Source organism: Scardinius erythrophthalmus (genome assembly GCF_964197995.2).
Source record: "Scardinius erythrophthalmus genome assembly, chromosome: 19".
Taxonomy (NCBI): Eukaryota; Metazoa; Chordata; class Actinopteri; order Cypriniformes; family Leuciscidae; genus Scardinius; species Scardinius erythrophthalmus.
The window spans coordinates 22,151,141-22,177,573 of record NC_138239.1 but is presented as its reverse complement, the minus strand read 5'-3'; the positions used below and the strand labels follow the sequence as shown (position 1 = coordinate 22,177,573).

The 26,433-nt window shown below is 36.7% G+C and overlaps 1 protein-coding gene across 1 annotated transcript; it reads left to right on the top strand.

The window, feature by feature from the left end:
• sptlc2a (serine palmitoyltransferase, long chain base subunit 2a) lies at positions 1–25,269 on the top strand. The gene is made up of 12 exons (XM_081347049.1): positions 1–616; positions 2,129–2,323; positions 3,334–3,488; positions 3,813–3,961; positions 7,568–7,692; positions 9,084–9,177; positions 10,594–10,699; positions 10,893–11,112; positions 11,972–12,098; positions 18,594–18,729; positions 19,665–19,794; positions 23,397–25,269. The coding sequence occupies exons 1-12, from the start codon at positions 497–499 to the stop codon at positions 23,514–23,516; spliced, it is 1,677 nt and encodes a 558-aa protein (XP_081203175.1). The 5' UTR covers positions 1–496; the 3' UTR covers positions 23,517–25,269.
• Positions 25,270–26,433: the final 1,164 nt, after the last annotated feature.

Below are 26,433 nucleotides of genomic sequence, written 5' to 3'. Positions count from 1 at the left end.
GACTCATATTGTGGAATATGTGTAAGCCTATCTGAAAAGAGGAAATGCATTTCACTAGGGAAATGGATACGGTTCGTTGGTAACTGTACGTCTTAATCTTGTCATTTTGCTTCCTCCTGCGCGTGTTTGCCGAGCCCAAACATAAGATTGTTCACATTTAATAGCTGATCTGATTTCATTAGCAACCGCGAGCATCATACAAGTATTCGAGTTATGCAGGGACACACAGGTGAAACACACAGAGGTTACTGGAGTTCATTCCTGAAGGGACACGCCCTTTGCAATACAAACCACGCCCAATATCTCAACTCCGCGTTCTGATTGGCTGGCGCGACTAACGGGGTGTTGATTTCCGGTATGCGGAGGCTGGAATTTCAGGTTTCCCTCTTGTGGGTCTCGGGGTAGCGTAGCGGGGACGCGCGTCTCCCTGATCACCGACACATTTCCATCTCCCGTTTTCATGCATTTGATCGTATGTGTTTAGTCTTGGATAAGTATGACTGAGAGCGCGGGGAATAAAAAAGAGGACTGTCATGCAGCGAATGGTGTGAAACCAGGAAGAAATGGCATGGTGAAGAACCATCATCACCATCATCAGTATCAAAAGCAGGAGAAGGTGAGGCCACATCATGCATCGAGAGCTTCGAATCATGCATGTCTAATATTTCATGTCTACTAGTGCATTTTGTTGCTGATAATGATGATGCATGGCAACACAACAGCTCTTCTCAATACCGTGGCTTCCTTGGTAGTGTTCAGTTAGTGCATGACGTGCAGTTTCACTGTTTATGACATGATCACATGTGGAAAAGTAAAGTTTGACAGCCAGATGAGATGTAGACTTTATCCTCATAATACCTTTTTTATGAGCCCTGGGCATCTTAACATCTGAAACATGATGATCTATGTCATATTACTGCCAGAAGTGAAAACTGTTGAACCAGAAAGTTAAAATGCAACCTCATGCTGTCTTTGCATTTGGAAGTCAAATGCACTGAGAGAGACAAGCCAAGATATGGATGTCTTTTTTGTACCTAAAACTTCAGGGAGTTTTAAATATAAACCAGAGAATTATTCCCTGGATAAAATGTGCCTGTAGGTTTTAGTTATATACTTTAGAATTATAATGTGTATGTAGTTTTAGGTTTCATAAAGGTTTATAGAAAATAGATCTATAGATTTATCAAAAAGACCTATATAGGTAATAAAATCCTGCTTCTATATTTGATTAGGCTAGTCCTTGCATTAAATATATTGTGGGTTTTAGTAACATGCATATCTTATATATATGCATTGCAATATTAATATGCAAATCTTATTTTTTATAATTATTTACATCTGTATTTTGTGTTTCATTTAAGTTTATTGATAATAAATCAATCAATGTAATGGCTAAATAGCCAAATGCACTGAGGAAGGCAAGTCAGGATCTTGGTGTCATTCCAGTGTTTGGAAGCATCTCATGATTCAAGTTAAAGCTCTAGGAATTTCCGTCATGTGCCTCCTATGAGTGTTTTGAGTGGGAGATTGGTTAGCCTAATCTATTTCGAGATATTCCCTACTTTGTTATTGTCACATCTCCCTTGTTTAGTCTTATAAAGTCTTTTGACTTTAGCTCTGATTCACTCTGCATTGTAATGTTTCAGCAACAGCCTTTAAAGGTAGGCTATATCACACAGATCTAACTTTTTTAAGTGGACACCACTCTTAGCCTTGCGGTTGAATACAAAGTTGTGCTGCTGTCTTGGAGCTGGCGGCGGCTCACGTGGATGTCACTGTTGCTAGACTCTGTGGTATTTGTTAGTGGGGCATGACTAGTCACATGTGCCTGCAAATCACAGGGTTTTGAATGAACTGCTTGGTCTGTTTGGTCCAAAACCTGTATGTGATCATTTGGTCACCATGAGTAACAGAGTTCTTGACAATGGGAGACCAAATTTTGAAACTTAAGTTAATCTGACTTTTGCAAATGTTCCATTAATAAAGCTACTAAACTGTTAAATGAATCAAAAGGGATCCGTTGTTCTGCAAACGTTTGCATTGCACAGGCAATTTACATAACTTGTAATCAGTAACTATAATGTGATGGTACCATGGCTACAGTGTTTTGATGGGTTTTGCTTTACAGGTTTACCATGCTGCGTGCAATGGAGAACTTTACAGCAGGCCGTTCATCGAGTCCTTCGAGGAAACTCCCATGCTGGTTGCTGTGCTCACGTACATGGGCTACGGCATCCTCACGATCTTTGGATATCTGCGGGATTTCATGAGGGAGTGGAAAATCGAAAAATGCCACATAGCCAGAGAAAGGGAGGAGCAGAAGGTAAACATTGTCATGTGTGCTTGGTGGGAAAAAGTAAATGTATACACTACTGTTCAAAAGTTGTTTTGTTTTTTTAAAGAAATTAATACTTTGATTCAGCATAGATGCATTCAATTGACAGTAAAAACATAATAAATGTTTATTGAGCAGTAAATCATATTAGAATGATCTCTGAAGGATCATGTGACACTGAAGACTGGAGTAAAGATGCTGAAAATGTAAACTGAAAATTAATATGCCAGAAAATATTTTGAGAGTAATTTACTGTGACTTTTTTTTTTAAACTTAATTTATTTTGTCAAGTCAAGTCATCTTCATTTATATAAGCGCTTTTAACAATGTAGATTGTTTCAAAGCAGCTTTACAGAGATAAACGTATAATTTATGGTAACAGAGATTGTTTTGGCTTTATAGCGGTTCTTTAATAAAGTTATTTTTCAGCTAAAGTTAGTTTTGATTGATTAGCTTCCATCGCAACGATCATTTGTTATTAAATTATTAAATGATTCTGTAGTTATGTGCGTTTGAATATATGTGCGCAGGTTTGAAATTCCCTACAAACCAAGCCTAAACAAAGTACTGGTCTTTCCTTATAAATTTTGATACAGAATTTTATTTTATTTTGTCACTTCGGGGTAGGTATGCAAAACGAATTTCCAGACAACGCTTTATCTGTAGAGTGGTAAAGGGATCCTCCATAGGGAGAGACTAGTTGGCACTTCAGCACTGTGTTGAAGTGCCAACTAGTATTGGTCATTTATTGGTGTAAGTTTGAGAGGAAGAGGTCATTTTGTCAGAGGAAGGATATTGTGCAGTTTACCGTTACTGTAAAGTACTTTAGGGCACTGAAAGGTTGCGCTTTGTTTTGCTACGTGCTTTTAATGGATGTTGTTCTTCCTAAAATATTGAATACATGACAACTTAGTCACTAAAATGTATGGAAGGTTGTTTTCTGTTGGTGAAACAAAAATGTCAAGTAAATGACTGTTCCTGTTACCTCCCTCCCCAAGGACTTTGTTCCACTTTATCAAGACTTTGAGAATTTCTACACAAGGAATTTATACATGAGGATTCGGGACAGCTGGAACAGGCCCATTTGCGGTGTTCCTGGGGCCAAGTTTGACCTTGTTGAGCGGAGTTCCAATGATTACAACTGGACCTTTGAGTAAGGAGGCTGTGTTGAACCTGAACACACACACACACACACACACACACACACACACACACACACACACACACACACACACGGAAAACACGTCTTGACAGTTTTACCTACCAAGATGAGAGCTGTATTAATCTAATGATGCTAATATCAAGGTCACTTACAAGCCCAGGTACAATAATCTTTCAAAAGTAAGGCTACTTTTAAAGTATAACCAGAAATATGAGGTGACTGAGGTTAAATGAAACTTACAATCCAGTTTAGGGTTGTCAAGGACTAGCGTTTGCTCAAAAGAAATCTTAACGCAATTGTATTGTGCTCTTTCAGATACACTGGGCGAGTGGTGAAGAATGTGATAAACCTGGGCTCGTATAATTATCTGGGCTTTGCAGAGAACACAGGCTCCTGTGCCACAGCTGCTGGAGATGTGACGGTGAAATTTGGGGTGGGCGTGGCCAGCACCAGACAGGAAATGGGTGAGTACTCGTTGGTTACTTTTTAGGAAATATAGGGACATAAATACCCTTTATGTCCCTATATTTGTATATATAAATACTGGGCATTTTTTATTGGTGCTTGCACACAACCCTTAAGCATTAAACAGACACATCATGACATACCATTGCTTTACTGACATTAATCAAAGCTCAATTGCGTAGATTACACAGGAAAAAAATGTGCTTATAATTTGTTTGACTTTGGCCAGTAAGCAACCACCTAAAATCCACCCAAAACACACTGGAGGACTAAGGGGCCATTTATACAGAATATAAATATGTTTTAAAAAAGTTTAAAACAGAATATCAAAATTTTCGTTCCATTTTAAAGAAACGGCTGAAGACGCATCTTTTTCGGCAACACTTGATCAATTAATACTAACAATTTATTTTCTCTTCTATTCTCTTCTATATCTATTTACGAAAAGAAAAAGTCATAGCACTTACATATTGTTGTCCTATTGTCAGTTTAACTGCTTCTAGTCCCTTTGGATAAAAGCGTCTGCTAAATGATTAAATGTAAATGTAAAAAATTTCTAACTTCTTTTAACTTCAGTGCCGTGCTTATCACTTCTCTTCAAGTTGTTTTTATCCGTCTTCTAACCTTCATTAAATTAAACTGCGATAGGCAATGGTATTTCATAAATTAACTTTGTTTACAGAAATTACAACTATAAATAAAATTAAAGCTGCAAGCAGCATTTATCGGGGTTCAAGCAGTTAAGGCCTTTAAGCACAAAAGCATCCAAAGTTATTAAGGTTTATTTAGCAAGCATGTAACCACTGACATAATAGATGGAAAAGACCATTTACAGCCAATACAGGCAATTTTTCAAAGCTTTTTGACAGTTATAGCGCCACCTATCGTCCAATCTCCAGAAAATTTGGCATGCTTATTAGTGATGTTATGTCACATATGCTCACCAATTTTTGTGAAGTTCTGAGTTTTCATTTAGGATTTATAGGCGTTTGAGTGTATTTTGACACGCCCATTTTCTAAATGACCCTGTTATAGCCAACCAACTGCAAAAGTTAAACTTTTTAAATAAAATAATACATCTTCTATCTCCATGCAGCATGTATTTTCTTGTTCGGTAGGCATCCTGTCACATTTCCCACATGAGCACCTGTACAACAATTAATAAGTGAACATGTTGCAACATGTTCAACATGTCTGTGTGTGTGTGTGTGTGTGTGTGTGTGTGTGTGTGTGTGTGTGTGTGTGTGTGTGTGTGTGTGTTGCTCTCCCATCGCTACAAAATGGCTGAAAAAAACTCTACAACAACTAACTAAATTGCTCAAATAACCATTCGGAACTTCCTGGTTCATTCTCAAAGTTGTTGCTTCTTCCGGAGTCTCTCCTTCATCAGTGTCTGACTCCGGTTAATACATATGACACCAGTATTTTCGTCGACAGTCATATTGATTCTCCTGATTTCTTAAAGGGGTCCTATTATGCGTCTCCATTTTTTCAACTTGAGTCGGTGTGTAATGTTGCTGTTTGAGCATAAAAAAGATCTGCAAGGTTACAACGCTCAAAAGTCCACTCCAAAGGGAGATATTTTATTTAACCAAATTCACGTTTCAAGAACTACAACGAAACAACTCATTTTGAAAACAACACAATTTTTCCAGATCTTATGAAGTCCTAATGTTACTCATTTAAATAATCTCCACCCACAGAATACACAAAAATAGGGGACGAGGTCTGGTTGAGCTGCATTAGAGAAGACGGTGTTGTCGCTATGTCAAAGAGACAGAACTCATTTGTTTGAACTTTTCTAAGGCTTACGAACTTAGTGGTTAATTTATTTTAAACACTGTTCCTAAACATAACCCCAACGTTTATCTGTGCGCTGCACATTTTATGGAGAACAGATTGTTTTCTTTTGCTTTGGTAAGCTTTTGCTTTTGTAAGATTATTCACCGCTCCATAGGAAAATTAGCCATGGTTTTGTGATCGATTACTGTTTGTAATACCATATTTTCTAACAAATATGATTAAATGGTGGATAATATCGTATCTATAATGTATGAAAAAAATTACAAGAAACATACCACTCTGAAACGTCCTGTGAAATCCGTGCTTGCAAAGTCTGTGCATGAAATCTGTTCAGCACAGTCCTCCCTTTTGTTAACATTGTCAGGGTCTGAATCAGGCTTGAATTGGTTTGAAATTGACGCCGTCTTTAATATTTACACTAGAGAAGAACTCGCAGTTATGGAGGGGCGTGACATTTCCCGAACATGCGCTAAGCAGTGCCAATCGCAAAACAATGAGCCAGCTAACCAAACACAGCACATTTTGTATTTCAGAAGGAGGGGCTTCATCGAAATCTGCATGTTCGAGCCAGACTGGGGAGAGGGGTGCTGTAATAATGTAAAATATGTGAAAAAAATTTAATGTAGTTATCTGAATCAGAGCTGTAAAGGCTCAGCCATATTCTGGAAATGGGGTGGGGAGCAGCAGCTCATTTGCATTTAAAAAAGACACAAAAACAGCACTTTTTTCCCCATCCAAAAAATGGCCTTTTCAACATGGTATAATAAATGATCTGTAGGGTATTTTGAGCTGAAACTTCACAGACACTCTATGGGGATACCTGAGACTAATATTAAATCTTGTAAAAAGGGGCATAATAGGTCCCCTTTAAAATGTTCTTAATAAAGTTAAAGGTGGTATCAGTGATTTCAGGCCCAAAAATATTTTTATATTAATACTCAAAACCAAAACAAATAGTGTTCCAACCAATCACCGACAGGGGGAGGGTGTTGTGAGGTTTTGAGCCAGCTTTTTCTTCAGCTCTGACTTCGCGTGCAGCCGTGCACGAGCACAAAACCTCACAACACCCTCCCCCTGTCGGTGATTGGTTGGAACACTATTTGTTTTGGTTTTGAGTGTTTGGCTAAACCATTTGTTTTTGTGTGCAGATCTCAGAGCCTAGGCTGCCTACAGAGACGCGTTTTTTTTGACGGCATGCTTATGGGGCGGGCAGCTAGCGGATCGATAGGAAAGATTAGATGAATGTGATAAAAATATTTTTGGGCCTGAAATCACTGATACCACCTTTAAAGTCGCAATGAAACTGAAGTAGCGACCGATCTTTTCTTCTGTATAGTGGCGTACGTCTAAGTATAACGGATTATCGAAAAAAGGTAGGGTGGAGTCATAGACTTGTATTGGTTCTGTTCACCGGATTGAGGCAGAATGACTGAATGTGAGCATGCAGTCGCTGTTTTAAGCTGACCAAATGATTAAAGTTCTGCATACGTCAACAGAGAGAAAGTCTGTAGTTTTCACTGTAAGATCCAGTTTTGACATTTTGATAAAGAAATTACAAGGTCAATATGAAACATACATGGAAGAATTGTTCCCAGAGAGATCATTATCACATATTTAGAAAATAGTTTAAATTTTTTATTTCATGCCGACTTTAAATCTAGTTTGTTATTATATAGAGTTATGTAGGAGCTTACTAGGATGACTTTGCTTTCGAAATATACACAGGTGTTTGTTCTCTAGCTACTGTTTATAATAACTGAGTGTTTGTTGCATTAGCTGATTTATTTGTGTGATTTTCATAGGCAACCTCGACAGGCATGAAGAGTTGGAGAAACTAGTGGCGTCATTCCTGGGAGTGGAGTCGGCTATGGCTTTCGCCATGGGCTTTGCAACCAATTCTATGAACATTCCTGCGATAGCCGGCAAGGTTTGAAGCTCTAGACTGTTTACTTTCCTCATTCTCTATTTTCCGGTTTGCCAACTCCTCTCTTCCTACAGTATTTCTTGCTGTGATCATCTATCCAGGCAACTCCTAAAAATTGTAGGAGTGTCAGCACAGGCGGATCCCGTCTTGACCTGTCAGTGCTTGTTTAGATGATACATGCACTTCTAGTGTGAATGTTTTCCTTTGTTGGTTTAATTGTGTTTGTAATGTTTTATCACTAGTGCAGTGGGAGGAGATCACTGTAATAGTACAGATAGACCAACGGTTCCAACTCAAACAGTTTGCGTAGCTCACACAATGGAATGCACTTGATAAGGCACAAAATGACCACAGGAAACGTGCTTCGCTGCAAGTGAACCAGAGAGATTTCCCAACCTCACTTCCTGTTACAGGCCAGGAGAGGTCTAGTGATTTAGCACTGAAACGCCATTCAACAATTTCAACATGTCACTGAAACAACAAGACAAAAGAAGCAACAGAAATAGTGTTTAAAGGCTTTAAGTCACATCTTAAAAAGTGTCTAAAGAAATTTCAAAAGCTAATTTCAAAAATAATTTAATCAAAAAAGATATTTTTTAATACACTACTGTTCAAAAATTTGTGGTCAGTAATTTTGAAAGAAATTAGCTTTTATTGAGCAAAAGTGATTTGTAAAGACTCGCATTGTTACAAAAGATTTGTATTTCAAATAAATGCTGTTCTTTTGAATTTTCCGTTCATCAAATAATTCTGAATTTGAAAAAAAAAATGATCACCGTTTCCACAAAAAAATTAAGCAGAACAACTGTTTAACATTGATAATAATAAGAAATATTTCATGAGCAGCAGATTTAATGATTTCATGAGGGAGGGGGAAATAGAAAAATACCACATAGCCAGAGAAAGGGAGGAGCAGAAGGTAAACATCATCATGTGTGCTTGGTGGAAAAATTTTATATATACACTATAGTTCAAAATATATATAATTTTTGAAAGAAATTTATACTTTCATTCAGCAAGGATGCATTAAATTGTCCAAAAGTGACAGTAAAAACAATGTTACAAATGTTGTTCTTTTGAACTTTCTATTCATCAAAGAATCATGAAAATGATGTGTCAAGGTTTCAACAAATCAAGCAGCACAACTGTTTTCAACAATAATAAGAAATGTTTCTTGAGCATCAAATCAGCATATTAGAATGATTTCTTAAGGATCATGTGATCATGTGAAGACTGGAGTATAGATGCTGAAAATTCAGCTTTGCATCACAGGAATAAATATATATATATATATATATATATCATACACTATTTATATAATATTACTACAAAGTAAGTGTCTACTCAATGACCATTTTCTTACAGTGACCTAACACAGTTTATCTTGTTTGTAGGGATGTCTGATTCTAAGTGACGAGTTGAACCATGCCTCTCTGGTACTGGGAGCCCGGCTGTCCGGCTCCACCATCCGGGTCTTTAAGCACAATAGTGAGTTTACACTCACAGGCACATCTCTTATCTTACGATATCTACACACACACACCCTTACTCAGTGTTCACAGCTTTTAACAGCACAAGGTAAAGAATTAACTTTTGGTGGAGCTCCAATGCACACAAACCCCGACCCACGACGCTGCATCTGCTTGAGTGGAAGATTAACAGACCTTGATCCATGTTCAAATCTTGAAGGTCTTAAAGTTTAATGACGTTCCTTATTTGTAGTCTGGATGGTTTTCGAAATTCTTTCTGAATGCCAATTTGGTTAATGTCCGTCAAACACTATGAATACAAATGTTATCACTGGAAAGGTCAGCTCTCAATTGCAGTTTAGCTGTGTTATTTTAAATAAATCATTTAAATAGGCAATTTGGACAGATAACTGTCTGTCAGTGATTAAGAAATGAGCTTCTAAACTCATAAAGTAACTTGAAGTGTGTATGTAATGATCCTTGAAACCCTTCAGCAGCACTCTGATCACTTATTACTAAAGTGCTCAGAGCAGTTCTTTCACTGACAGTTTGTTATGAATCTATGTGCTGTGGTTTCTTAAATTATGACCAAGGACACGGGCAACATTTTAATACACTATGGCCCCAGAAAACCACATAGTTCTCAAATGACCAATGAATGAAACCCAGTCAATCAGTTGCTTATGTCACCAATATCCTGACATTTAATCTTTATTTGTTATTGTACATTTACACACACACACACACACACACACACACACACACACACACACACGCACGCACGCACGCACGCACGCACGTGTATATATATATTTATTTATTTATTTATTTATTTATTTTATTTATTTAATTCAGGTGCAAAAGCCATAAGTCCGTCTAACATTTTTCTTTAATATTAACATTTTTATCAGGCATGTATGTGTGTATGTATACTACACACACAGTTAAATTGATCAAAAATGGCAGTAAAGACTAACATTGTTAGAAATTCTTTTAAATAAATGTTGTTTTTGCTTTCTGTTCATCAAAGAATCCTGAAAAAGGTATCAATTTCTACAAAAATATTAAGCAGCACAACTGTGTTTAACATTGATAATAATAAGAAATATTTCTTGTGCATCAAATCAGCATATTAGAATGATTTCTGAAGGATCATGTGACTGAAGACTGGAGTAATGATGCTAAAAATTCAGCTTCTTATCACAATAATTAATTACATTTTGAAATGTATTAAAAAAAGAAAAGTTATTTTAAATTGTAATAGTATTTTGCAACATTACTGTTTGTACTGTATCAAATAAATGCAGCCTGGTTGAGCATAAGATACTACTTTCAAAAACAGTAAAAAAATCTTACAGACGAACTATAGTGTGTTAATCATTAAATTGCAACTATTAACTTATTTATTTAGCTTATTTTATTTGTTTCGCACCAGATATGCAGAGCCTTGAGAAGTTGCTCAGAGATGCTATCGTTCATGGCCAGCCCAGAACACATCGGCCCTGGAAGAAAATCCTCATTCTTGTTGAGGGCATCTACAGGTGATTAAACACTCTCACTTTCTTGGAATTCATCTCATTCATCAAAATGTGCAATTCTGTACTCCTGTGGTTTTCTCAGATATGAAACATGTTATCACATGTACACTATATACTGCGCTTTTTACAGTTTAACCATCGAATGAATTGCCACACATTTCAAAGTTTAATCTACTCTAACCGGTCCTTTACTTAGTATGGAGGGCTCCATCATACGACTGCCAGAAGTTATAGCCCTGAAAAAGAAGTACAAGGCGTACCTCTACCTGGATGAGGCTCATAGTATTGGGGCATTAGGACCAAGTGGTCGAGGGGTGGTGGAGTATTTTGGATTGGACCCCAAAGATGTAGACATCATGATGGGCACCTTCACAAAGAGCTTCGGTGCATCTGGTGGATACATAGGAGGGAGGAAGGTATGAAGTTCAAGTGCCAATTTCTGACCAATAGCAGAAGCCCAAACAACAACTTGTGTATATATATACTCTTTGTATTTTATATATTAAAAAGGTTTAGCATGTATACACTACCATTCAGAAGATTGTGGCTTCTTTTGTAAACCTCACAGTTACAGTTAACTTACAGTATATACAAAGCCTACAAAATATTCAGGCATTTTGAAACTGTAAGGGTTGTTTGGTTTCCTTATATTTTGGGGTATGTTTACACATCAATGATCCCCATTCGCACGGATCCACGAAAACGTCTAAAAACACTGTATTATACTGCCAGGGCAGTAGTTGGTGATGTCACTTTGTAAAGAAACACTACGCACTTATAGACTGAACATGTAATGCGCATGACATCACCGTTTTCACAAATTTGCGTTTTTGTAGTTTACATGGAGACGATTACATTATTGTTTTCAAAAATTCAATTTTCAGTCCCCCAAAACTCTGTTGTCAAGTAAATTAGCGGTCAAAACGCATAAAAAGTTTTCCATTATTAATTGGAAAAATGGTGTTGGGTAAATGGGCCCTTAAATTTGATCTGTCCGCTTGTGTCCCTAATTGGTTACTCTGGTTACTTATTAGTTACACACCTGTTCTTTATTCCGTTGATTAGCCCTGCACATATTTAAGTCCTTAGTTGCCCTCAGGTCTTTGTTCGGTGTCGTCTGTTTATCGTGGTTCTGTTTCTACTGTAGTTTATTCCTGTGATTCGCCTGTGTGTTCCTTGTTGAATTTATTATTAAAGACTGTTTTCGTTTTCTACTCATTTGTCATGCGCCTCATTACAGCCACACCCTGACAGAAACGTCTTTTCATCCTTTAGGATTTGATAGACTACCTGCGAGCTCACTCTCACAGTGCAATTTACGCCACCTCCATGTCGCCTCCTGTCTTGGAGCAAATCATCACTTCTATGAAGTGCATTATGGGAGAGGATGGAATGACAATAGGTGAGCTTTACAAATTTTTCTTAACTTTGGTCATGCTTTCTTTTAAGAATCTGAGGCATCCAAAAATAAATACTGTCATTATTTACTCACCCTGATGCCATTCCAAACCCATGTGATTGTATTTCTTCCATGGAACACTAAGGTAGAAATTGAGTACAATAATGGCCTCTTTTTTACCATATTAATGTTAATGAATGTGAATTGTTGAGTGCTCCACAAGGTGGCAGGATTGACCCAAAAATAGATAACCAGCTTGCATGGATGTACTATGGATGGTCATTTATATATGTACATTTATTTACCTGGTAGAGTTTTTGTTGTTGTTTTTTTAACTAATGTGCCATGCTAGCACTTGCATATTGCAAAAGTAAATTCATGTGGCACAGATACAAATCAAAATGCCAGATATGACATCACATGAATGTTGTATCACTACAGATCATGAGTCATTTGTTCTGTTCACAAGATGAAGGTGTTATAGGCTTAGCAAAATCAGTCCAGCCTTCAATCACCAATATGCTTTTCTTTTTTTCTTTTTTTTTGGTCTAGCAATCAGTCGTTTAGTAAACACATACCCTGCCCTCTTCCTTATGTAATTTCCTGTTCTCATATATAGTACATCTGCACATCATTGACTGAACAGCATCCCTTTACTTTGTCAACTCCATTGTTCTTGTCTTTGCTTTATCGACTGTTTTATTTCACTGTGAAAATACAATCTTTAGGTTTGTTTGCTCTGTGCGCTCTGGATAAACTTGGCTCAGAAATTGAAATAAGTGTTTCTCGAGGATCACTTTGAAGTGAGACGAGGAGGGGGGAGGGAGATCTGTCGATGTGAGATTTTTCTTCATACAATTTCCCAGCGCTCATAAAATGAGACTGATTAGTTCAACAGCTGTACACAAACTCCGTCCAGGTAAAATATTTAGCTCAAAGTTTAAACCTCAGAAATGTGTTAACAATTACCCATGTAACTAGTATGATCTGGCCCTATGGTTAGACCCACCAAACTGCCTCTTTTCCACTCTGTCACTCAATCAACGTCGGCAGCGACAACAAACAGGCTCGGGCCCAGGTGAAGTGCTCAATATGACTAATATGAGTATAACTTTGCTTACCTGAGGGCTATTTTCATCTCCCCGCAAAGATTATTGTTCCCATCATCCTTGAAGATGTCTCCTTAGAATATCATGCTGGCCCACAGTGTCTTTTCTCTTCTCATTCACCTCCTGATGGACCTCCTGACTTTCACCAGCATCACACATTGATGCGAAAAACTCTAGACTGTTGATTTATGAGATTGTCCTGCTCTTTCTGGCATTAGTAAGGTGTTTTCTCTATATAATTATTTATATGTGTTATTTATTTTAGTGTTATTCATTTTTGGGGATCTTTTTTATCACTTGGAACAGAAAACCAATCATTCTTTTTACATTCTTTATACACCCTTCTATTCATAAATTCAGGATTTATCCAGAAGTTCAAAGAATTGCTTTGCAACATTATTTGAATTCAATTGGGGCTTTTTAGGTGCACACAGTAATAACAGGTTACCGATTAACCGATGACATTTATTGTAGATTAACTGATATTGGAGCATGCCAGAGTGAGAACAAAGGGAGACCCAAACAATCAGAGTGTTTGTTGGGGGTTGATGCACAAAGAAAACTAATCAAGCAAAGGTCAACTGGGAGACATCCTGTGTATCCTCATGGGAACTGAAACCTTTTCGTTCCCTCTTTCTATGGTCCTTTCATTCTGTGGCCCACTCCTGCCGCACTTGTTCTGTTCTGTTTTACCCATAAGTCAGTGGCAGTCATGTTTGATTTGAAGCCTGCAGCGCTGTATTGATCTGACAAGTGACTTCAGTGTGAACAAATTGCCTCCAGCACTCATTTACTGCCAGGCTGCCAATTTATATTCTTTCATAACATGCCATTTAATTCCACTTTTACTAATAAAACAAAGATTCCAATCACAGTTTTATAGTTTATGCAATATTAAATAGTTTCAATAGTTCTTGAAGACAATTTGACACCTACTTAATTCATGTGCCCAGTTTGTTTTGGATGTCATACTTGGAGGTTCTCTGTTCACTCTGATTTTAGTCAATGTGGTGATTTCATCATCAGGATGACTGTTATATAGAGTTGCTGTTTATTTGTTCTAGTTATTCATTTGCATTTGTTGTTTCCTCCATGCACAATGCAAAAATCCTATTCTCAAGGAGTATTGTCTTATTTTCCGGTTAATATATCTAATAATCTTTAAAAGAAGACCAGTTTAGCTGTGAAGCAACACTGTGTACAATATTAAGACTTTGAAAATAAAAGATATGCTGTCTAAATCTTAATGTAATTGACTTTTCTCCCACTTGTTTTTAAGTATAAACTTTTTAAAAACAAGTGAATGTCAGTGCAGTAAGAGAAAAAAACACTTATGTTCAAGATAATGAAAACAAGTCTTAAAATCTTATGCATCGTGGCTTCTCAAATAATTTTATCTTGTTTTAACGATTTTTAAATATTTTTTTACTAGAAAACAATTCATTTTTTGGCTTTTTTTAATGAGCCAGTTTGTCCCGGGCTGGCCTAAATTTTCAATTAATTTATTGTTTCTGAATACAGATGCTTTCACAGTCTAGTGGTTTCACAGTCCGACGTGTCCCTGGCCCGAGGGGAAAACCAGTTTTCTTTCGATCAGATCTGGCTTTCAAACCATCCAAAACTCCTGGCGTCGCCACGCAAACATATGCAGTTGAGAAATATGCATTTCCTTGTTTGTTCTCAGGAGAAAATGAGCTCAAAGAGAGAATCGGACGATTCTGCCTCGTAAATCACAGTAGTTACCTAAGTTGGCATGTGTTGTGTTGTGTTACCTTGTGTTGACTGGCATACCTGATCTCATTGTTAAGCCTGATTACTTCTCTGTACACACAGGCGGACTCGACAAACACTGGACATTCACCTTTGTCTTGAGGTGTTGACTTGCTCTGCGAGAGAGGGCAGATACACATGTTTTAGGTGTAAGAATGTGTTTACCCACACCCCCCGTAGAGCAGGGTAATGGATTGTTATTCCAGATGTTATGTGTGCTTCTGTTTCTTTGACACTTCCATTGTTGTGGAAGTATTTCAGACCAACAGACCTACCAGCATCCAACCTCCAACATCTAATTGAATAATGCAAATAATTGACTTCATTATCAATTTATTATAGGGTCTTTGCACGGCACACACATAAACTCTGTCAGTACACTCTTACAAATAAAGGTTTATTGGTATCGATGAGTCCACAAAGAACCTTTTACATCCATGGAAGTTCTCAATTCCACAAACGTTTCTTTCTAGTGGAAAAGGGTTCTTTAGATTGTACTTAGTATACCAAGTGTATTGTCTCTTTAAAGGGATACTCCACTTTAAAATGAAAATTCTGTCATCATATACTCAGTAACCAGACCGTTTCTGGTACCATTGACTTCCATAGTAGGAAAAAAATATATACTATGGAAGTCAATGGTACCAGAAACTGTCTGGTTACTGACATTCTTCTAAATATCTTCCTTTCTGTTCAACAGAAGAAAGAAATTCATACAGGTTTGAAACAACATGAGGGTGAGTATATGATGACAGAATTTTCATTTTAAAGTAGAATATCCCTTTAAAGCAGTGAAAAATGCATTTCTATGGAAAAACACATTTGAAAAATAGAGGTAGTTGCTCTGTCAGGTGCATGTGCTGATGAATGTACTTGAGAGGGGGTTTTCCCCTGCAGATGTTAAAAATTCAATTTCATTTTTGCAAAAAGGCACATCCTTGGCAGCAATTGCGCATCAAACGCAGTGCAGCAGAAAGAAAGGTACAAGAATGTAGACAATTTGTTGTTGGACATTTAAATTTAGCTTTTAAATCAACAACATGTAATTGAAATCCTGCATCTAAAGCAAATAATAGTATTTTATAAATATAATAACTTGAATGAATGTGGATGGCTGTGAAAAGCATCAACCTGTAAACGGGTGTAAAATCCCCATTCACTTTCCGCTGACTTGGATGGCAACATCAGGATCGGGGACAGCTGCTAGCTAGTGAGCACCATCATAGACCTATGAATGATTGAGGCCACAGATTTGAGCCTGGAAGGATCTGCTGTGTTTCCTGTTGCCCTTCTCCTGAGAGGTCCTCGTAAGGGGCGAGGAGGCTTTCGGCACGTCAGCCGCCTCTCAACTCCATACTGGTGCTTTTACTTATCTCCTCCCTTCAGATGAAAAGGAAGTGAGAAGGAACTGGCGTTTCAAAAAAGGGAAACAGTCCCCACATCTGGAAGCTCTTTTGGTCCCTTTCGCTGCCTCTTTCGCTTCAGATCCTCCAGCTCTTGGTCTGGAAGAAGTTAGCGGGGGTGTGCGTTGTGAAACTAGCTGTTGAAAAGGTACCCCAGAAAGATTTACTTTGGAGACTCGTGCTCCACCTCGGTGCACTCGCCCTCCCCCAACGCCCTATGGCCCTTGCTTGCTATCTCAATGGACCAATGTTGGGCAGCTTGAACTTCCATTAATGGCTATTGCTTTCAGATGCTCATTTTCATAGAGTTGTTCACCTTAGCTGTTTGCGTAGGTGATCAATTCTCTTTAGCCATTCATTAGAACCTCCACAGGATCCTCAATTGTTAGGGCTGTCAAACATAATAGCCACGATTTAACTCTTGTCTTCCTGATTGTTATGTCTCCAACCTCGGTTGATTTTATTCTCATCAGGCTTCTGATTCAGCTACTTCTTACTACGTACACTAAGAAACAAAAAATATAAATTTTCATTTAAAATATTGTTTTATTTTGTTTCGTTTTGAATATTTGATTACATTTTTAAAATATCTTAAAGGATTAGTTCACTTCAAAATGAAAATGCTGTCATCATTACTCAAATTGAGTAATGATTTCCTTCAGAAATCATTCTAATATGTATTTCTTAACATTCCTTATCATCTGTGTTAAAAACAGTTGTGCTGCTTAATATTTTTTTGTAGAAACTGTGGTACTTTTTTGGATTTTTTGGAACAGAAAATAAAAAAAACAGCATTATTTGAAATGTTGACTTTATAAATGTATTTACTGCAACTTTTGATTGGTTTAACACATCCTTTCTGTTTAAACTCTTACAGATAGCAACTGACCCTAAACTTTTGAACAGTGCTGTATGTTTTTATTCGTTGAATATGTGTTTAATTTAAACCGGAACTACAGAAATATTGATATGAATGAAAATATGATATTAATTAAATTAACTATCTGTGAAACACAAAAGAAGATATTTTGAAAAATCACCAGGAACGAAATTGGGCTTCCAGTGTGTTTAACACTATTGGCCAGGCTTAATTTCCTTACCACAGAGTGTCTGACCCGGTCATGACTCGTGGAACCTTGCTTTATCTGTCACTGGCCAATTTACATTGGGGGATTGAGGAAGGAGTCCAGTTTCACAGTCAGTCAAGTCTTCTTTAACAAGGGCTCATCAGATAGAACCTCAATATAGCCCTGTCATATTATAGACCGGGCCCAATTGTTCAACCATTTGTTTTCCTTTATGACCCTTGTTTTGCAAACCCACTAAAAAGCAGAATTTTACAAGGCCAGACAGAATAAGTCATAACAGCAACCTTGTAGTTGTGTCACTCTACAGGCACGGCAAGAATGACAATGGCTAGATTTTTGGCGTCAGGAATCAGGATGAAACTGGGGTGAGACATTGTCAGAGAGCAGGAAATTCCTCTGTTCAAGCTTTTAGCACGCGTGGAATGTTTGACGAAGCAGAACCAAGGCTTTCAGAAACGTAAGACCTTTTTAGCCTGGCTCTTATAACACTGCGATGGACTAAGTGTTTTAAGAGCTCCATTGATGTGGATCACTAAGCAATCCTCCCCCAGGGAACATACGTCCCACTTGAAGTGGGAGCTGTTGAAAAATCAAGACGCTAATTTTCCTCTTTTCGTCAGGATTATTGGAACCATTGCGGAAGATTGTTTGCAGCATAATTCTCATTACTGTGTTCTTCCGCACCGATCACGCATTGCAGACTCTTGTAACCTGTTTAGCTAGCTGATTTAAATCTCTCTGGCATTATACATCAAGTTTTGATGGATCTGAATTGTGATAAAAAATCACTTTGGAAACATAGATAGTAAACATCTGATACTTTTTCTGTGTGCAAAGAGCATGTGCCTTGATATCGCGGGGAAAAGTTAAAATGTGGTATAAAATCAGCAGGTTTTAAATATTTTTTTTTTTCTTGAACAGTTTCAGATCTAAAGATCGTGGAGGCTTAAGTATAAAGTTTATAGCTCAGGTGGTCGACTTTCCTAGTATCTGAAGTAATGAGTTGTGTGGCTTGGTGAATTTTAATTGTCTGATCGCATGAAAGGCTGTGGAAAAAGATGTGGAGTGCCAGATGACAGAATCTCACTTGCTTTTTTTCTCTGTTTTGGGTGCGTTTCTTGATTTCAGGCCGTTCTCGTATCCAGCGGTTGGCTGAAAACACAGTCTATTTCCGTAGGAGACTGCGGGAGATGGGATTCATCATCTATGGCAACAATGACTCACCTGTGGTACCCATGATGCTCTACATGCCCGCCAAAATCGGGTTAGTCTTTTCCTCTCAGTCTTTCTCCAATCTCTCAGTATAAACATTCTATTAAAGGAATAGTTCACAAAACAATTCTTCACACTCATGTCGTTCCAAACCCATATGTTGGTATTTTCTTCAAAGGAACCCAAAAGGAGAAATTTTTAATAATTTCCAACTGCCAGTACATATTACATAGCTTTTAAAAAGGTCATAAAATATACTATACAACTTATAAAACGTATGCACTGTATTCCAGGTCTTTTAAAGCCTCATGATAGCTTTGTGTGATGAACAAGCCAAAAGTGAAGCATTATTAAAAGTCAATTATTTGAATTTCAGTCTGTTCCTCAGTCTTCCAAAGACTTCTATAGTGTATGGTGTTCATCCTTTTAGGCATTCATCCTTTGAGTTTCAATGTTATTTTATATACTATTATATTATTTATTAATATTTTGAGTTGGCTTTTATTTTTATACTTTTCGGTTTTCATTTTAATTTTAGTTTGTTTTAGTAATTTTGTAATGTGCTTTTGTCAGTTTTCTTCATTATGTATTTTTATTTCAGTTTTAGTCATTTTAGTACTTCAACTTTATTTATTTCAGTAGGTTTCTGGGCAAATTTTCTAATTTAAGTTTCTATTTATTTATATTTTTCATCTGATATTTATCTTTTATTTTAGCTTTATTTGCATTTCCAAAAATATATATTTTAACAGTCTACTGGTTTAACATGACGTGAGTAATTAATGACAGAAATTTGTGGGTGAACTATCTCTTTAAAGTAATATTATTGACGACAAATTTCGAGATTTCAGGTCTATAACTGTCCAAATGTATACGTATTACACTCGTAATCGATTCATAATAGTTCCTCATAATAGAACAAAAACAGGGGAAAGCTTAGTTTGGAAAGAACTTCTTGAAAATTGATGAGGCCGTGTGTGTTTCCAGGGCGTTTGGTCGGGAGATGTTGAAGAGAAACATTGGAGTAGTGGTGGTGGGCTTCCCAGCCACGCCGATCATAGAGTCCAGAGCCCGCTTCTGTATCTCTGCGGCCCACTCCAAGGAAATGCTGGACCGGGTAACTACTCATTTTCTCGCCACAGTGAATACATCCAATAATTTAGTTTACTTCAAAGCAGCATTGTACCATTTTTTTTTTTACTGGCCTTTGTTTCTCATGCCATAAATTTTGGTGTTTACAATGGAATATGTTGACTTAATGGAAAAAACGATGAGCTTTTGATGACATACTGATGTTAAAGTCGAAGTACAGAGCCCCATACGGTGAGTTTGGTTGAAATGTGCTTTGCATTTCAAAAAAGATGGATGAAAGGATGACTTTCAACAGGAATTAGACCAGAAGAGTCTGTAGACTCTGTATGTCAAGTTCAAACCCCTGTCCATCAATCTTCTGAAATGTAGTATCTCAAACTTGATACACCCTTTATGTTTGAAAATAATCACTGTCGAAAGAATTCCAGGCTCCTCCTCAAACTGTCCTGTGCTATAAATTAATGCAGGTCTCGACTGAGGCCGTTTACATAAGCAGCGCCTGCCACAGGGGTCTGCACTGGCAGGAGATCAAAGAGCATCTTAATCTGCCTCCCCAAGGACACTTTGATTTAACTATGGTGAAAAGCACGCAGGCCGTCGGCCCCCTTCCCCGTGCTTAAGAAAACACTGTGTACTTTGATGTGACCGGTTATCACGTCAACACATTTTTAAGTGTCCTTCTGACATGTTTTCTTGCATTTCTTCCATTGCTGAATAACTAAGATTGTATGAAGTGCATAACAAAATTTTGAAGGTTTTAGGGATGGGCATTTTTAATGGAAAAATTGTGATAAAACATTTCTTTGCCTTTTGGTGATATTTAGTATATATCTTGATTTATGTATTTGTCATTTATTCTTTGATATTACATTTTCTACTTTTTTTTTTTATTAGAGGAACCAATATTTCAAGCAAACAGACATTTTTGGCTTAAAGGGATAGTTCACCCAAAAATAAAAATTCTGTCATTTACTCTCCCTCAAGTTGTTTCAAACCTGTATGACTTTCTTTCTTATGGAAGCTTGTTTCCGCCAAAAAAAAAAAAAAAAGATAATTGCGACTTTTTATCTCACAATTGCGAGTTTACATCTCGCAATTCTGACTTTATTTCTCAGAATTGCGAGATATAAAGTCAGAATTGCGTGAAATAAAGTCGCAATTGCGTGTTTTAAAGTCAGAATTGCGAGATATAAAGTCAGAATTGCGAGATATAAAGTCAGAATTGCGGGAAATAAAGTCACAATTGCGTGTTATAAAGACAGAATTCTGACTTTTTTTCTCACAAATGCGACTTTATATCACGCAATTCTGACTTTATATCTCAGAATTCTGACTTTATATCTCAGAATTCTGACTTTATATCACGCAATTGGGAGATATAAAGTCAGAATTGCATGATATAAAGTCGCAATTGCGTGTTATGAAGTCAGAATTGTGAGATATAAACTATTCTAAGGTAAAAAAAAAAAAAAGTCTGTCTTTTTTTCCCCTTAGAATTGGACTTTATATCTCACAATTCTGAGAAAAGATGTCAGAATTGCGAGATATAAACTCGCAATTATGTGTTATAAAGTCAGAATTGCGTGAAATAAAGTCAGAATTCTGAGATATAAAGTCAGAATTGCGTGATATAAAGTCGCAATTGCGAGAATTCTGACTTTATAAGACGCAATTGCGACTTTATATCTCGCAATTCTGAGAAATAAAGTCAGAATTGCGAGATGTAAACTCGCAATTGTGAGATAAAAAGTCGCAATTATCTTTTAAAATGTTTTATTCAGTGGCGGAAACAAGCTTCCATACTTACTTCTGCTGAACACAAAAGAAGATATTTTGAAGGAAGTCAGTAACCAAACGACTGATGGACCCCATTGACTTCCATAGTAGGAAAAAAAATACTATGGATGTCAATGGGGACCAGCAACTGTTTAATTACCAACCTTCTTTAAAATAGTTCCTTTTGTGTTTAGCAGAAGAAAGGAAATCATACAGGTTTGGAACAACTTGAGGGAGAGTAAATGATGACAGAATTTTCATTTTTGGGTGAACTATCCCTTTAAGTATTTTAAGTATTAAAGTATTGTAAAAACTCAAATAAAATTAGTAATCTAGATTAAAAATATGTACACAGTTTTTGATTAAATGAACACAGAAGAATATTTCAATTAAAAAAAATAAAATATTAGTTATTCATTTGTTTTAATATCCACCAAAAATAAGTGTATCAACAATTGTGCTGTAATATACAGTGTTGGGGTAACGTGAGGTACGTAATCAGATTACTTAGTCTGCGCTGTTGCCTGTCGTACTGAAAGACACGCTCCTAATGGTTGGAGAAGTCCACCCGGTCGCCTTCGTCGAACATTGGTTCATCAGGTGACGGTTCCTTTTCCTCCCTTCTACATGAATGGAACCTCACCATCGGTCGTGACTCGTGGTCATTCGTCTCACATGTTGATGACTTGATGGATGGATGTTGAGAGAAACCGTGAATAAGGTGCAGAGGCGTTGTGTGCACTGTGTGAACATGATGGTTATTGTAGTTCTAGGCTAATGTGAACATGTTCTAGGCTAACATGAACATGTAAAAACAGTGAAATGCAAACTCAGAATATTACGCAAACCTGTAATAATTAAATGTTAAATTACACAAATATACTTTATTACCTAATGTCTTTGCTGCTTACCTTCGATGATCCAGTTCAACCATACTAAGCAAAAATGACTTTAGATAAACCTCATATTTGTGTTTTTATTGCTAAAGTAAGAGTGTTGACCTTTCTTCTCCTGCATCTTATTCTTCTGTAATCCAGAATGGCAGGACAGCTGAAAGGTTTGTTTGATCTGCGCCCTCTACTGTACCGATGTGAATTTACATTTCCTTCAGCTTATTCATTTTTGAATTCACACTTTTGGTGTGAAAGGGCCTTTACATTTGCCATTGTTATTTTGCTATTAAAAAACAAACAAGCCCGGCCCAGATGAGAAAAGTAACGCAAAAATAACGTAACATGTTACTTTCCATAAAAAGTAACTAACACAATAAGTTACTTTTTAGGGAGTAACACAAAATTGTAATGCATTACTTTTAAAAGTAACTTTCCCCAACATTGACAATGTGTCAAGCAGAGGCTTTTATAAACATTTTTGAAGATGCCAACGAATCATTGAATCAAAGTTTTGAATCAGTTCATTGAAAGTTTATCCTGAATCAAACCCACCTAATGCGGTTTTTGCAACAGAAGTTTAAATCAGAGACCCTATTAATGTGTAAAATGCTCTCATATTTATGTAACAAGACAAATTAGTCTAATAAGCACTTTAAAATCATTTTAGTTTTCACAGTGTTGCTCAGTTAATCATTGTGAATGTACCGTGAATATAGAAAATGTTGATCCGCCCTATTGCGTATGGTCTTATATTTCTTTGAAAATGAACAGGTTTTCATAATAATTGCCTTTTATGATGTTTCATAGAACTAGAAATAATGCAACTAGCATTTCCACGACTATATTATAACAAACTTTTAAAGTACTGCATGGTAGGTGGCAGCCGTTTCTCAGCGTTAGCATGTTATGACTTACACGTGTAACCATGAAAGTAATGGGGCGTGTTGATTGTTTTCAGGCGCTGGATGTGATCAGTGAAGTAGGAGATCTGCTGCAGCTGAAGTATTCACGGCACAAAGTTCTCCCCTCATTGGACCGGCCCTTTGACGAGACCACATACGAGGAGAACGAAGAGTGACATGCTTCCTATCTGAACCAAATGTGCACTGCTCATCTTCTGCTCTTCGAAAGGAGGCATTGAACCACTTAATAAATATAACCTTTTTTAAACTTAGGTATATCATCTTTATTTTAAAACTCTGAACAACTACAACAAACACTGATGCTTTTAGAAAAAGAAATACAGGTTTTGTGTCTGTTTTTAACTCATTGTGGCATTCGTTTAGAGAAATAAATACTTCGATTTTTCAGGCCAGCCACACTGAAGCCATATGTCACTGCAGCCCTCAAACCCATTTTTGTGTACAAAAACCATTCAGACCATTTTTTTTCCCTCCAAGTAAGTGAGAACAGACATGCAACGAACCCATAATTCCGAGGATCTTGACCTATGAAAGGAATTACAGGTTCTTCTTATTGCATTGTCAGTACATTCACTGGCTTACCTTAATCAAACTCCAAAAGCTCCACAACCTGGCTCTCGAGATGTTGCTTTTTCCACAGATTTTGACTTGCGGCCAGCTCCGGTGTCTTGCTTCAATCTGGCTATCGTTTTTCTTGTGTTACCGGGATATTTATTTTTTCGTCAAGATACAAATCGCGGAGGGCGATGTTGGTTATGTCTGAGGGAAGATTAGATAGAAACCTGCATATTTATCAAATTTTCACCTCTGAGGAAACTTGGATGCTGATTATATGCATTATCGCCAAAGTTGCAGCACAAGTTGTGCGGTTGGATGCCATGAATAACTAATAATATTGCTTTCTATCAAGAGTTTACTCTAGTTTTATAAGCTTCCCTCAGTATTGACTGAAGTTCCCCAAAGTCCTAACACTTTTCAGTTTGTTGTATGTGTTTCTCTAATGTACATATTTATTTATTATTTGCGCTTCATATCTTTTATTGTTGTAGAAGTGTACTTTAATCATCAACGGCAGCTCCAGATGCCTCTCATTTGCACATGCTTGATGTGCATGCTCTCAGTGCACATACTACTGATGAGTATTTTTAGATCATTTTGTTGTTCCCAGCAAAGCATGTGGGATGTAATCACCGAATCGGCTGGTTTATGAAGCTTTAAAGGTGCTGAACTGTACACTCTATGTTCTGTTTTGTGGCTTCTGTTGCTTTGGTCTTGTGAGTTCGGATGTTCTCCCATGTTTAGCACAAGCCTTTAATGACATCAAAATCCAGGGATATTTCTTTTTATCATAAACTTTTTTTCTTTTTCTTTTTTTACATTGAGAGATGTTTAAAAAAGCAAAGGATGGGAACAATCGTTTTTTTCTTGATATTATAAACACTGGCATTTAAGAAAGTAATTCAATGTATGTGTTCTAATAGGCTACAATTTGGATTTTGCTGCCTGTTGTACATACTGTTTTTAAGACCTACTTTTGAATCAAAGTACACTGTGGGCTTCATCAGTTCAGGAGTTGTTTTACTAAGGAAATTAAATTACAATGACTAAATGTATTGTTAAGGTCTTTTGTTTCTTTTTCTCACTTTGCAATTTTTGACATTTCCTGACTCGCTTCAGAATTAAATTATATCGGTAATCCAGTGGCTGCTAGATTACAAGTGTGATAATTTTGAATTATTACCTCTGAGGTCTTCATATAAATGACCACAAGACCACATTAGAGAAAACATACTGTAAGATTATTGGAATTGATGGTTTTACACAACTCTGCTTTACTTTGATTTACACAACTCACAAAAAAGTTACATAATATTGAGACGGGAGTTTTATAATTTATATTATATTTGCAAAAATTATATTAAAAAAATGAAATAAAACTTTTAATAAATGTATACTTTATAATTATATTTAATTTATATATATATATTATTATAGAAAATATATATATACATGCTACCGTCCAAAAGTTTGTGGTTTGTACAAACATTTTTGAAAGTCTCTTATGCTCAGCAAGAATACATTGATTTGATCACAAAAACAGCAAAATTGTGAAATATTACGATATTTTAGAATAACTATTTTAATATCTAAGAGGCAGTGTGGAGAAAAAAATTCTCTGACATGTCCTAACTGGACAACTTTAAAATGCCCACACGTAGCGGCATGGGGCCTTCTTCTCCATGCCCTGAAGAAGGCCCCATGCCGCTACGCACGGGCATTTTAAAGTTGTCCAGTTAGGACATGTCATTTTTGCAATAAAGGCATTTTAATTAAGGAGTGCCTTCGACTATCAGAGAACTTTTTCTCCACACTGCCTCTTAGATGTTTGACCTTGGACCGAAGAGCACCCAAATCAAACTCAAAAGGAATTGAGCACGCCATCCATCTTGAATCAAAACTATTTTAATATATTTTAAAATGTAATGTAATGTATTTTCAGCATCATTACTCCGGTCTTCAATGTCACATGATCCTTCAGAAATTATTCTAATGTAGGCTACAGATTTGGTGCTCAAGAAACATTTCTTGCAGTTGTCCTGCATAATATTTGTGTGGTAACTGATATATTTTTCATGAGTAGAATTTAGCATTTATTTAAAACCGAAATCTTTTGGAACGTTATCCACTGTCGTTTTTGATCAGTTTCATGCACTCTTGCTGAAATAAAACTGTTTACTCTCAATTGTGATCAATTTAATGCACCCTAACTGTAAAAAACAATCTTATGATCAATAAGTAATGACAACAATTGCTTTAGCTCGTCAAAATAAGTTAAGCGATTTTCAACTCTTTGAAGATTCAATTCAATTTTTAAAGTCAGTTTAATGTAATTTTAGTTGAAAAGGCTTAAACAGCCAAGTTAACTGTACTTAATTTAAGGCAGCAAATTCTTTTTTTACAGTGATTTGATTTGATTTGATTTTGAGTCCCTTTAACACATTTTGGTCCCTTTGCATTCATTTGACTTTAAGTATGCTGCACCTACATACTTAACTCTCATTAGAGTGTTAG